The following is a 12,617-nucleotide window of genomic DNA, read 5'->3' on the forward strand; positions in this document are numbered from 1 at the left end:
AACTCACTCCTGAAATCTTGGCACTTTGGAAGGCTGAGAGAAGCAGATCACTTGAGGTCAGGAGTTCAGAACTAGCCTGGCAAACATGGTGAAACTTGTATCTACTAAAAATACAAAAAATTAGCCGAGTGTGGTGGTGGGTGCCCATAATGTCAGCTACTCAGTAGGCTGAGGCAGGAAAATTGCTTGAATCCAGGAGGTGGAGGTTGCGGGAGCTATCAAGCCACTGCACTCCAGAGCGAGACTCTGAGACAAGGTCTCACTATGTTACTTAGGCTCAAACTCCTGGGCTCAAGTTATCCTCTTGCCTTGGCTCTCAAAAGTGTTGGGATTATAGGAGTGAGCCACCGTACCTGGCTTTTTTTTTTTTTTTTTTTTAAAGAGATGGGGTCTTACTATGTTACTCAGGCTCGTTTTGAATTCTTGGGCTCATGTGATCCTCCCGTCTCAGCCTCCCAAAGTGCTGGGATTACAGGTGTGAACCACTGTGCCCGGCCAGGGAGATTTCTAAGGTACCTCCCAGCTCTGATCTTTTATGGCTCTATTATTTTATATGGTTCTTATTCCTTTCTTTTCAATGCCCAGGTATTATCCATGCAGCAGAAGAGAAGGACTGGAAAACTGCGTACTCGTACTTCTATGAGGCATTTGAGGGTTATGACTCCATTGACAGCCCCAAGGCCATCACATCTCTGAAGTACATGTTGCTGTGCAAAATCATGCTCAACACGTAGGTGCACCTTAACTCTGGAATACAAGAACTCAGATCCGTCAACAAGTCTGTCTGTCATGGCAGAGATGGCCTGAGCAGGGAGTGTGGCCAGTTACAGAAACAGCAGCAGCTGCAGCCTCTAGGGCTGGCTCAGGTAGAACAGGAGGATCAAAGGTGTTCCAGAAAACTTTCACTTGCTAGTCTTTCAGAATCAGGAATACATTTTAGAAATCTTCCCAGCTCCTCTTGGAGAATTCTGCTCATTGTTTAAATATTCTGTCCTCATAGGTGTACAGCACAGGACAGAGGGTCAGGAAACAGCTTATAGATCAGCCAGTACCAGCCAACTGAGCCACCCAGAATGAGGAAGGAAGGGTTAAGGAGAGGTTTGAAAAAGTGGACAACAGGGGCCGGGCGTGATGGCTCATGCCTCTAATTCAGGCACTTTGGAGGCCAAGGCGGGCGGATCACCTGAGGTCGGGAGTTCAAGACCAGCCTGACCAACATGGTGAGACCCCATCTTAAAAAAGAAAAAAAAAATTTTTAAAAAGGAAAAAAAGAAGTAAAAATAATAGAAAAAAAAAAAGTGGACAACAAAAGTATGACAGACCTTCTTATAAAGAAGTTTATAGAATTATTCAGTTTTTGGGGGAATAAATGAAGTATTAACTAAGAACTCTTTTTTTTTGATCTTTGGATTACATAGGGGCTATGTTTTAATAAAACCTATTACACTGGGATTTGACTTAAACTTATAGTTGTGCTTTTGGTAGGTTTAGTTTAGTTTTCTAACATTAGAGTTTTTCTTTCTTTTTTTTTTTTTCTTGAGACAGAGTCTCACTCTGTCTCCCAGGTTGAAGTACAGTGGTATGATCTTGGCTCACTGCAACCTCTGCCTCTCGGGTTCAAGCAATTCTCTTGCCTCAGCCTTCTGAGTAGCTGGGATTACAGGTGCACACCACCACGCCTGGCTAATTTTTGTATTTTTAGTAGAGACGGGGTTTCACCATGTTGGTCAGGCTGGTCTCGAACTCCTGATCTCATGATCTGCCCGCCTCAGCCTCCCAGAGTGCTGGGATTATAGGCATGAGCCACTGAGCCTGGCCAACATTGGAGTTTTTCAGGCTGAGATTCAGTCCAGAGTGGAGAAAACCTAACTTTTGCAATGTGATGTGCATATGGGTTTAGGGTTGGGCTGATTATCTGTGTGGGCAGAGTCTTTATTACAATGGAATTCTGTTAAAAAGAGATTTGCCTAAACCTACCTTTAGAAGCATAACATCCTCTAGCAATTGACCAAGTATATCTTTTTTTCTAGCCCAGAAGATGTCCAGGCTTTGGTGAGCGGGAAGCTTGCACTTCGGTATGCAGGGAGGCAGGTAGGGACTACCTTGATTGCAGTTCTGCTCACTCTGAGACCAGCATGTTTTTATAGTCATGAAAACATGGCTATAAAACATGAAAACAGTGCTCTTCGGGTCTTCATACTGCTCTCTTCCTTCTCCCCCACCCACTTTCTTCCCTTAAGCCCATTCAATGTGTTTCCTAGACTGTTAAATTCTTGGTCTGGAAAGTCAGTGTTTGGTGCTCTTACGGGCATCAGGTGGTTTGAGGGACTTAGGGAACTGAACTGTAGCATTTGCAGTGAGTTAGTTTGCATTTGGCTTCCACCAGAAAATTTATCCACCACGAGTCTGACTTGTGAATTTAACATATGCAGAGTATGAAATCGTAGATTCTCCAGGTCAGGAGCCTGGTAAGGCCTGGTGCATATGTGCTTTAGGGAGGTCTGATTGCTTGGTACAGAAACTAGGTTTTGAGATTTACTTTTGTGCTTCTCAGAGCAGTACCTTTCTACTCATGCTTTGAATTTTAGGTGTGGTGGAAAAGAGGTCTTTTTTTCGTGTTACCTTAATGCCCATGTAATGCTGAGTGTGACTTCTGAGAGCAGACAGTTATGATCTATGCAAAGATGATGTCTTGGATGTCTGGACTTCTCCTCTTTGTATTTTGCTTATCACTAGTAAAGTAAAAGTATTCTTTCTGGATTTCAACTGCCATTATCTCTAAACACAGATTAATTGGCTGTCTATATAATCTCACTATATCTCTGGAGGAATGGCTACACAGATGATTTCGTCCTTCTCTATAAGTGGGCTTAATTGGCTCTTTTCTTTTCTTTTTTTTGAGATGGAGTCTTGTTCTTTCATCCAGGTTGGAGTGCAGTGGCATGGTGATCTCAGCTCACTGCAACTTCCTCCTCCCAGTTAGAAGTGATTCTCCTGCCTCAGCCTCCTGAGTAGCTGGGATTACAGGCATCCGCCACCATGCCCAGCTAATTTCTTTATTTTTAATCCAGATGGGGTTTTGCCATGTTGGCCAGGATGCTCTCAAACTCCTGACCTCAAGTGATCCACCCACCTAAGCCTTGCAAAGTGCTAAGATTACAGGCATGAGCCACCATGCCTGGTCCCTAATTGGCTTTTTCTCAGCAAAAGTTTCAGGTCAGCTCCTGATTTTGACCTCAAGCGTACTGGTTATTACTATAGTGGAAAATGCATGGCCAGGTACGTTGGCTCACACCTACAATCCAATCCCAGCACTTGTTGGAGGCTAAGGTGGGCGGATCACTTGAGGTCAAGAGTTTGAGACCAGCCTGGCCAACATGGCAAAACCCCATATCTACTAAAAATACAAAAAATTAGCTGGGTGTGGTAGTGGGTGCCTGTAATCCCAGCTACTCAGGAAGCTGAGGCAAGAGAATCATTTAAAACTGGGAGGTAGAGGTTGCAGTGATCCAAGATAGTGCCACTGCACTCTAAGCTGAGCAACAGAGTGAGATTCAGTCTCAAAAAAAAAAAAGATGCAGTACTCACTCTCACTATAACTAGAGCTGAGGCGACCAGCTCAGAGACATCAGGTGTCCAAGACAAGGTCAGGTAGCTAAGCAGTGGTGGAGCTAGACTTTGAACTAGGGTTATTGGCTCTACGTTCCAGGTTTTTCTCATTTGGACACATTTTTCTGTCTATAGGACAAATGCTACAGACAAACTACACTAATGCCTTGCACCCTTTAGTCTACTGTGTAAGACACACCTGCAACCTCATCAGAGAACACGAACCAGAAAAGAAAGCAAAAAAAAAAGACACACCGTCCTTGTTCAAGCATGTAGGCTGATACAAGAGCAGCTTCTCTTAGACTCTTCCACCCTGATGTTAGCTTTTAAGCAGGATTTGGGCTGATCTTCCAGAAAGATGAATGTTGTACATTTTTTGCTGAGTGGAGACTTGATGGCTTGGTCAGGTGCCTTTTCTAACCAGGTTAGAAGTTGTTCTCGACTATTGATTATATCTTCATCACTCTGTGGGGTCTTAACATTTGGTGTAATATGTTAATCCCTCAATTTTGATACCCCAACCTTTTTTTTTCTTTTCTTTTTTTGAGACAGTCTCCTTCTGTCACTCAGGCTGGAGTGCAGTTGCACAATCTCGGCTCACTGCAACCTCTGCCTCCTGGGTATAAGCAATTCTCCTGCCTCAGCCTCCCAAGTAGCTGGGATTACAGGTGCTTGCCACCAAGCCCGACTATGTAGAGAGGGGGATTTCACCATGTTGACCAGGCTGGTCTTGAACTCCTGACCTCAGGTGATCCACTCACTTCGGTCTCCCAAAGTGGTAGGATTACAGGTGTGAGCCACCGTGCCTGGCCTTGATGCCTCAGCCTTAATGAGACAGACCTTGTTCAGTGCCTTGTACCAAACCTAGCAGAATGAATCTTGATAAAGCACATATATAATAGGGCCTAAGGGCAGGAAAAAGTTTGAGTGGGTGTGATAATAATGAGTCTTGGGGGAAGGGAGAGGGAATCACAGTTCTCCTGTCATTTTTCGTTTTAGCTTGTCATCTCTAGAGAATGCTGTATTGGGGTCGGTCTGTTGGAAAACTTCTATTTCCTAGTATTCTTAAGTCATTTCAGGTTTCAAAGTGAAACAGGTAGGCATATAGTGTATTCAGTACTTCCAGCTCTTCTTCCCAGGTCTCTGAAGAATGATAGTGGGGCGGGTTCTTCCTTATAGCAAAAGTTGTATCGACACAGCATACTGCTTATGAGACTTGGGTGAATGTTAGTGTCCAGCATAGATTGCTTTTATGATTTGTCTCTTTATTCCCAGACAGAAGCATTAAAATGCGTGGCTCAGGCTAGCAAGAACAGATCACTGGCAGATTTTGAAAAGGTGAGCATGATAATGGGTTCATAGGGAATGTGGGTAGAAGAGAGGGATGTTTAAGTACTTCAAAACACACTTTAAAAAATAATTATAGTTTCACAAGAAGTTGCAAAGTGATCCATGTATGCTTCATCTACGACAGTGTTAAAATCAGGAAATAGTTAAGCACTTTTTTGTACAATGAAACTTGTTGAGTTGATATAAATTATATATTATTTATACATAATACCTTTCTGTTTCAAAAGTTCTTTCTGTCCTTTTTTCACTTTGATTTTTCACAACACACCTAATATCTGCATTTTGTGGTAAAGGGAACTGGGATTCAGGAGGACACCCAAAGTCACACAGCATAGTGTAAGAGTTTGACTCTAGACCTAGTGCTTGTTCCACATAGCAGAGTTGTAGGTATTCCTTCAGCTCCAGAAATGCCAGGTTTGCTGCTCCTCTGGACAAAAGAGTGCGTACCTGGACCCAAAGAAACGTCCTCAGGATGATGTTCTAGGCTTTCTTTAACCCTGGAGAAAACCTGTCTGGGCATTAGGCTGAGAATTGTATATTCTTTTCTGAACCTCTCTCCTCTTAGTCTAAGGACCAACTTAATAAAAACAAAACCAGCCGGGTGTGATGGCTCATGCCTGGAATCCCAGCACTTTGGGAGGCCGAGGCGGATAGATCATGAGGTCAGGAGTTCGAGACCAGCCTGACTAACATGGTGAAACCCCATCTGTACTAAAAATACAAAATTAGCTAGGCGTGATGACGCGCACCTGTAATCCTAGCTACTCAGGAGGCTGAGGCAGGAGGATTGCTTGAACCCAGGGAGCGGAGATTGCAGTGAGCTGAGATCACACCATTGCACTCCAGCCTGGGCGACAGAGTGAGACTCCATCTCAAAAAAATCAAAAAGCGAAACCTAGATTCAGAAAGAAAACCTTAGTGTGGATGGACACTAGACCATGTGACTTTGACTGTCCTTAAGATTCACCATTGTCCTGGAGGGCTTGTCAATTCCTGTTGTTGCCTTTTACTTGGCATGATTTGCCTGCTTCCCTTAACACCTTGTAGCACAGCTGCAATGAGGCTGGGATGTTGAGACCATTCCTGATGGTCTGTAAATCACACATATGAGTAAATGGTCTAGATCATTTTATCCCAATGTTTGGGATGTTTGATGGAACATTTTTATTCCAAGTAGTTCCATGGAAGAAGGATTCTATGATTAGATACTTGGGAAATCCTAGGGCTAAATAAAATACCAGGGCTAATAATAATTAAAACACCTAATTTTGCTGAGTAATTGCAGAGCTATAGTATACTGATGGTCTTCATAGAACTCCTAAGAGCTAGTTGTAGAATTCAGCATTTCCTGTTGTTTAACTTCAATAATCTTTTTCCCCGGCAATGGAGACCCTATTTGTTCTGTAGAATACATTCTGAGAAATGCTTGTGTAGTTAATTTGGTTCATGAACTGAGTTGCTTTTGGGGCTTACATGGTTTGAGCTGTTGACCTGAAGCTTGCAGGCAGAAAGATGGTGCCTAGGATGACTCTACCTTTTAGTTCTATTTTGTATTTTTTTTCCTTTTAAGACTATCATAAAATAGCATTTTACAAAATTAATTATTTTTAGAGATGGAGGCTCTCTCTTTTGCCCAGGCAGGACTTGAATTCTTGGACTCCAAGTGCACACTACCATGCTAAGTTTACCTTTTAGTTCTTGACATTCCATTTCTTCTGCTTTCTATCATGCGTCTCCCCACATGTCCCCTAACTTCATTCAGCCATGTAGCTATAAGGGCCACCAGACTACCTAGGAAGCTAGGAAGTAGCATGACTTTCAAGTGATTCTCTGTGCCAATCTCTGTGACTGGTTCTTTTGGCAGGCTCTGACAGATTACCGGGCAGAGCTCCGGGATGACCCAATCATCAGCACACACTTGGCCAAGTTGTATGATAACTTACTGGAACAGAATCTGATCCGAGTTATTGAGCCTTTTTCCAGAGTACAGGTGAGAGCCCTCTGGGGACTCCATTTCTGACCAGGCATTCTCAATGTAGATACTTCCCTTCCACACATGTACAGAATGGGAACTCACTTCTAGGGGTGTCCCTGGTGGTCAAGAAGCCACAAGGAGTTTGGGCCTCTGTTGATAGAATGAACAAGAATCGAGGAGAGAGATGCTGTGGGTAGAGGCATGTGAGATTGCCCCTGTACATGTTCTGAGCAGTTTCCTCCTCACTTTTAGTCACCGTATGTGTGGCACATGTTTTTTGTATTTGGGTGTGGGACAGGAATCTGTTTATTGTGTGTAGCAGTGAAGGGCAGGCAGATGGGCAGAGCACAAGAGACTTAAGCACGGCCATGGAGGGTCTCGTCGTACAGAGACAACATTAGAATTTTGAGAAATATAGCAGTTCTCCCCCTATTCCCTCCCTTTTCTTATTTGAGGCAAAAGTAAAACTTTCAGTGTTGGTGTCTCTTTGCCTTTCCTTTTAGATAGAACACATATCTAGTCTCATCAAACTTTCCAAGGTAAGGAGTCTTAAGGCCATCTGGGGGGAGGAATGGGAAGGGGTGCTGAGGAGGGGCGGCACATGCACCTGATTGGCCTCATTGGAAAGCTCCCCAGCTTCTCAGTGGGGAATGGGCAGTGTGGGCTAAAGCGAGAGTTGCATTGTTGCTATTTTATTTTCAGTCCATTTGGCCTCAGACCCCTCCAACAAAGCTTTCGTGTCAAGGTGATCTCTGTCTAGTGGATACTGGTCCCTTTAATCATGTGCTTTGATTTTAGGCCGACGTGGAAAGGAAATTATCACAGATGATTCTTGACAAGAAATTTCATGGTGAGTAACAGTCACACAGGCAAGGGGGCTGGTGGTGGTGGTGATGAGATGGTTGAAGAAGTTTATTTTCAAAGATTTTCTGTTTGTTTCCCCTGATGGTTCACCCTAGATCCTGGCCCCTCTTCCCTGTGATGAGAATGTGTGTGTGATAAGCATGTGTACATGGAATAGGGAGATGAATTCTATTGCTTTTCTCTTCTGGAGAAAGTGAGTCAAGTAGGGATTGGACTGCTTCACGAATGCTTTTGTGTCTAACCTTATCTTTTACCTGGGTTGCCCTTGTGTTTCTTGCAGGGATTTTGGACCAGGGGGAGGGTGTCCTGATTATTTTTGATGAACCCCCAGTAGATAAAACTTATGAAGCTGCTCTGGAAACAATTCAGAACATGAGTAAAGTAGTGGATTCCCTTTACAACAAAGCCAAGAAACTGACATAGGTGAGTGCTGGCTTCAGGACCCCAGGGCTGGGCAGCTGTGTCTTCTGCGTGTCGAGACTGAAAACCTCCTCCTGGTGTCCTCATGGCTTCCTGATTGACACTGCTCTGTCTTCTCTTGCAGAGTTGGATCTGTAGCGGTCCTTTGGAGAGTGTGTGTGGCGGGAGAGTGAAACCTTGGGGGAAAATGCTAGGAGATTTCTTTTTTCTTTTTGTTCTACTTTTCGCTCGGAAAGTTTTTAAATCCTCATTTGGTGCATCTGTACTCCAGCCAATAGGTGTGCCAGTTTTCATGTAATCTTTACTGGCCCAACTTGGGAGTGGGGAAATTGCTTAAAAAAAAAGAAAAAGAAAAAAAAAAGATTATTCTAAATAAAAGGAAAAAGGCTTACACTACCTAAAGCTGTGCTCTCTGCCTCCTGGGAGAGGGCCGCAAAGCCAGGCACCCCGCCAACCACTGAGGGGTCCTAATCCACCTGCTGGGCGTCACCTCTCCTCCTCCTCAGAATTGGGTGTTTGCTGACCATCAAAAGCAATGACTTTTTATTCTGTTTGTACTGAACCAAAACAAACAACTGTGTATAGACTGCTATTTTCTTTTTTATTTGAAATGAGGTGTTCTGGTGTTCTTTTCCCTGCCATACGGCCTGTCCACCCTTCCCTCCCCCACATTGGCTCCAGCAGAGTAGCTGAAGGTCCTGCCGCCGCCGCCACCACCACCACCACCACTGCAGCAGCAACAGCAGCAGCAGCAGCGCCTGCACAGCTCCACTCTGACCTGTGAAGGAATGGGGATGAGGCCAGGAGCTACTAGTGTCTACCACGGCCACACAGGGAGCAGTGTGGGCCCTTAGCCCCCAAGGGGCCTGCTGTGCATGTGGCTTTTTATTTTTTCACACAGTAAACTAGATTAGTCGTCAGTGTTTTACTTGCCCCTCTCTTCTCCTCTGTGTTCCTCTCCTCCCCTCTCTTCTTTGCTCTCTCTCTTCTCTTTCCTCAACCAGGAGACCGTCACATCTCACTGCCTTCCTCCTCTCCCCTCCAGAGGAGTCAGGCTGTCTGAAATCCATGAGCTTCTCTCCCTCTCCCACTCCTCCTCTCCTGCTTTCAGACGGATTTATTCCTTTTTTAAACAGTGAACATCGGAAATGAGACTGTGGGGTGTGGTTTTCTTCTTTCTTTCTTTCTTTTAATTTTCTTTGTTGGGTTTTTGAGCAACCTCATGTCCCCTTCCCAGGGAGCTTCTTTATTTACCTCTTAGAACTTGAGTGGATGGGCAGTAGAGCACCGTGTGTCAGCATGCTTTGTTTTCTGACGAGATTACACCGCGAGGTTTTAATGCCATTTGGGTAGGTGAGCTTCTGCACCTCTGTTGTGCTGAACTGTGTTTTCTTCTGTCATCTCCTGTTTGTGTTTTTTCTCTTTTCCTCTCCCCCTCTTCCTGCCTCCTTGCTGCTGGCCTCTTTTTCTCTTTCTTTACCTTCCTTGGATTATCCTTCCAGGTTTTCATAATAAATTTATATTTTGTAAAAGGATTTTGTTGTACCAGGTTTTGCATCCTCGCTGAATCTGACTGGCTTTTATTTTCCTCTCCAAAATCAGGTTTTTGTTTTCAACATCTCTCCCCATTATGTCCAGTCACTGTTTGGTTTTGGCACCATCAATATCAAATGTACAAACGGTTCTTGCTAACCAACACCAGGTATATCTGATGTTCAGATGAGTTCCAATAAAAATAATTTTTTTTTCAAAAGGTGTCTTTTCTTGAGTGCTGGAGGGCTTCCAGGCAAGCCCAGACAGCTCTGTGTAGCCTCACAGTAGTCTAGCTCTCGTCTGGCCAAAGCTGTTATCTCATTTGTATAATGGGAATCCTTAAGCTAAATTTGGGGTCCAAATTTGGAGGCTTTTGGGGCAAGAAAGTTGGTGTGTGAGTTCTGAAGTTGGAAATGAATTCAGGTATCTGTTTTTCCAGGGCAGCGTGGTCCAGTGAGCACATGTAGGTTTGGGCAGTAGCCCCCCTGAGCCTACTTCTCTTCTATTCAGTGAGGATGCTGCTTCCTTGGCAGGTGATTATGATGTGAGACTGAAAAAGTAACAGATGTGCAAGTATCTGGAGAGTCCTGACATTCAGTTGTCGTTTCGTTTCCTTTTGGAATCTTCAAAGGCAGCGATTTTCATATTGCCTCACACCCTGGGGGGCTCTGGGACCAATGGGGGACCTCCTAAATCCTCCATAGTCTGAGCAGTTCAGCCATTGTCTGTTTTAGTATTGTGTCTCTGTATTTCGCTTGCAGACAGAATTTTGCTTCTATAAAGGACTTTTAAAAAGTACTCCAAAGAGATCTCGATCTGGAGCAGAGGGGAGATGGTTTCCCAAACTTAGGGCAGTCCTGAGGAGCTCAGGGTAGCAGCCCTTTTCTTGGTTCCCTTTGTGGGTCTTGGTCAGATGGTGCCCTTTAGATCTGTGCTGTCCAATATGTAGCCGCTAGCCACTGACAGCTGTCAGGCTCTTGCAATACGGCTGGTCCGAGCTGTGATACACTGCAAGTGTAAACACAAACCAGACTTTGAAGGCTTAGTATGATAACAAGAGAAAAGGAGTGTAAAATATGTCAATAACTTTTTTATATATGTGTTGAAATATTTTGGGTATTGAGTTAAATAAAATGTTATTAAAATTCATTTGTTTCCCTTTTGCTTGTGTAATATGGCTGCTAGAAAATATAAAGTTACCCATGTGGCTTGTATCTGTGGCTCACATTATCCTTCTCTTGGACAGCGCCAGCTTTAGATCTCCAGGACCAGCATTTGTGCCACTGCTTCCTCTCCCAGGCCTCTCATGAGCTGAGGCCAGGCACAGCTGGGAGGGTGGGCTGGCCCATGGGCTGGCGTGGGCCCGGCTCCCTCACCTCCCTTCTGGGCTCCAGCCTTCATGGTGCCAGGACTTTCTTGTGTGTTAATGAGACTCTACTGGCGTTGGGAGCAGGGGCTCTGGTCCCCTGCTGTGTGCTAGTTATGTAATCTGTGCTGCCCACAAGGGCCACTAGATGCTGCTCTGTGATCCCTGAAAGAACAAAGCAGACTTCCTCGGGAGTCAGAGTTCAGGCCTGCTTTATTTGGAACCCTTCCTGGATGCTGTAGCTGGCCCCAGCCTTGGCCCCTCTTCCTCGGGATGCTATGGGAAGTGGGGCATGCAGGAAGAGTGGACTCTCCGGCAGTACACGAGGAGGCTGGCCCAGCAGGGCAGCTAACAAGCAGGCTGGCCCTTCAGGCAGCTAGAGATAGGCTATAGGCTAAGTAGGCTGATTGATGGGGGTGGGATTTGGAAATCTTCCCTGCAGTTCTATGATGAAGGCAGCTGGGAAGAAAACAGCACTGCCTCATTCAACTGGGTCTGCTTCTGGGTCCTTGATTCTGCCGTTAGTGGCAGCTGACTGCCTTTTCTTCCTTGCTTCCTGTTGGAGCAGTGATAGGAGCTGGGGGTAGGGAGGTGGTGGTGGGATGACTGAAAAGAGCCACGTGGTGTCTCAAAACGAGCATAACAGGCATGGCCTCGGTGTGTAGGAGCTTCTGGAGACCCCTTCCCTCAGTTGCAGCAGCAAATGGGTTGCCAGGGCCATCCTATTCCTGCTGTGCTGCAACTGTGACTTTGCCTTGGACAAGTGTGAGGAGGCTGGTGTTCTGCTGAGAGCTCTTTTTGAAGGTGAGAGGACACAGGGTGTGGCCTGGCTTCAAAAGGCATGCTGCTCTGGAGTGGGAAGCAGGTGTGTGTTGTGAGGGTGAGCTTGGTCTGCTTCCCCGTGAATTAGAATAGCTAGAACTGAGATTCAGAGTTAAAGGTAACAGTGGGAAGGTAAAGTAAACAAAGGTAACTGGGCCCAGGTTTTTCTAAGGGGTGGATCTTGGCTCACTGCAACCTCTGCCTCCAGGTTTAAGTGATTCTCCTGCCTCAGCCTCCTGAGCAGCTGGGATTACAGGTGTCTGCCACCAAGCCCAGCTAATTTTTTTTTTTGTACTTTTAGTAGAGACGGTGTTTCACTATGTTAGCCAGGTTGGTCCCAAACTCCTGACCTCAGGTCATCCTCCCACCTTGGCCTCCGAAACTGCTGGATGCGGTGTGGCCACCATGCCCAGCCAGGGGTGGATTATAGGCTTCAAAATTTGGACATATTTTGGGAGGTGGAAAACATTTAACTTTGACTCAACACTAGAATCTGAAGGGGGGCATGAGGCAAAAGGTAGTGTGAACACAGAGCCAACTCAGGAGCTACAGGCTCCAACTAGGGGCTGAGGAAAAGAGGCTGGGGTTCAGCTTTCCTCTGAGAAAGAAGAGGGACACTGGGTCAGGGTCTTGAAGGAGATTGTTTCTTCTGGTTACTGCTATTTTTTTTTTTTTTTT

General features: G+C 45.2%; 1 protein-coding gene across 1 annotated transcript in view; it reads left to right on the plus strand.

The window, feature by feature from the left end:
• The window catches only part of PSMD11 (proteasome 26S subunit, non-ATPase 11), a 40,650-nt gene extending 29,750 nt beyond the window's left edge, over positions 1-10,900 (plus strand). The window contains exons 7-14 of the mRNA XM_017542193.2: positions 586-730; positions 2,031-2,091; positions 4,885-4,947; positions 6,824-6,949; positions 7,438-7,473; positions 7,733-7,784; positions 8,079-8,221; positions 8,343-10,900. Coding sequence (XP_017397682.1) covers positions 586-730; positions 2,031-2,091; positions 4,885-4,947; positions 6,824-6,949; positions 7,438-7,473; positions 7,733-7,784; positions 8,079-8,221 — 626 coding nt within the window. The 3' untranslated portion in view covers positions 8,343-10,900. The remainder of the gene's footprint in view (positions 1-585; positions 731-2,030; positions 2,092-4,884; positions 4,948-6,823; positions 6,950-7,437; positions 7,474-7,732; positions 7,785-8,078; positions 8,222-8,342) is intronic.
• The last annotated feature ends 1,717 nt before the right edge of the window (positions 10,901-12,617 follow it).

The sequence above is a fragment of the Cebus imitator genome, unplaced genomic scaffold, assembly GCF_001604975.1.
Source record: "Cebus imitator isolate Cc_AM_T3 unplaced genomic scaffold, Cebus_imitator-1.0 Scaffold140, whole genome shotgun sequence".
NCBI classification, from domain to species: domain Eukaryota; kingdom Metazoa; phylum Chordata; class Mammalia; order Primates; family Cebidae; genus Cebus; species Cebus imitator.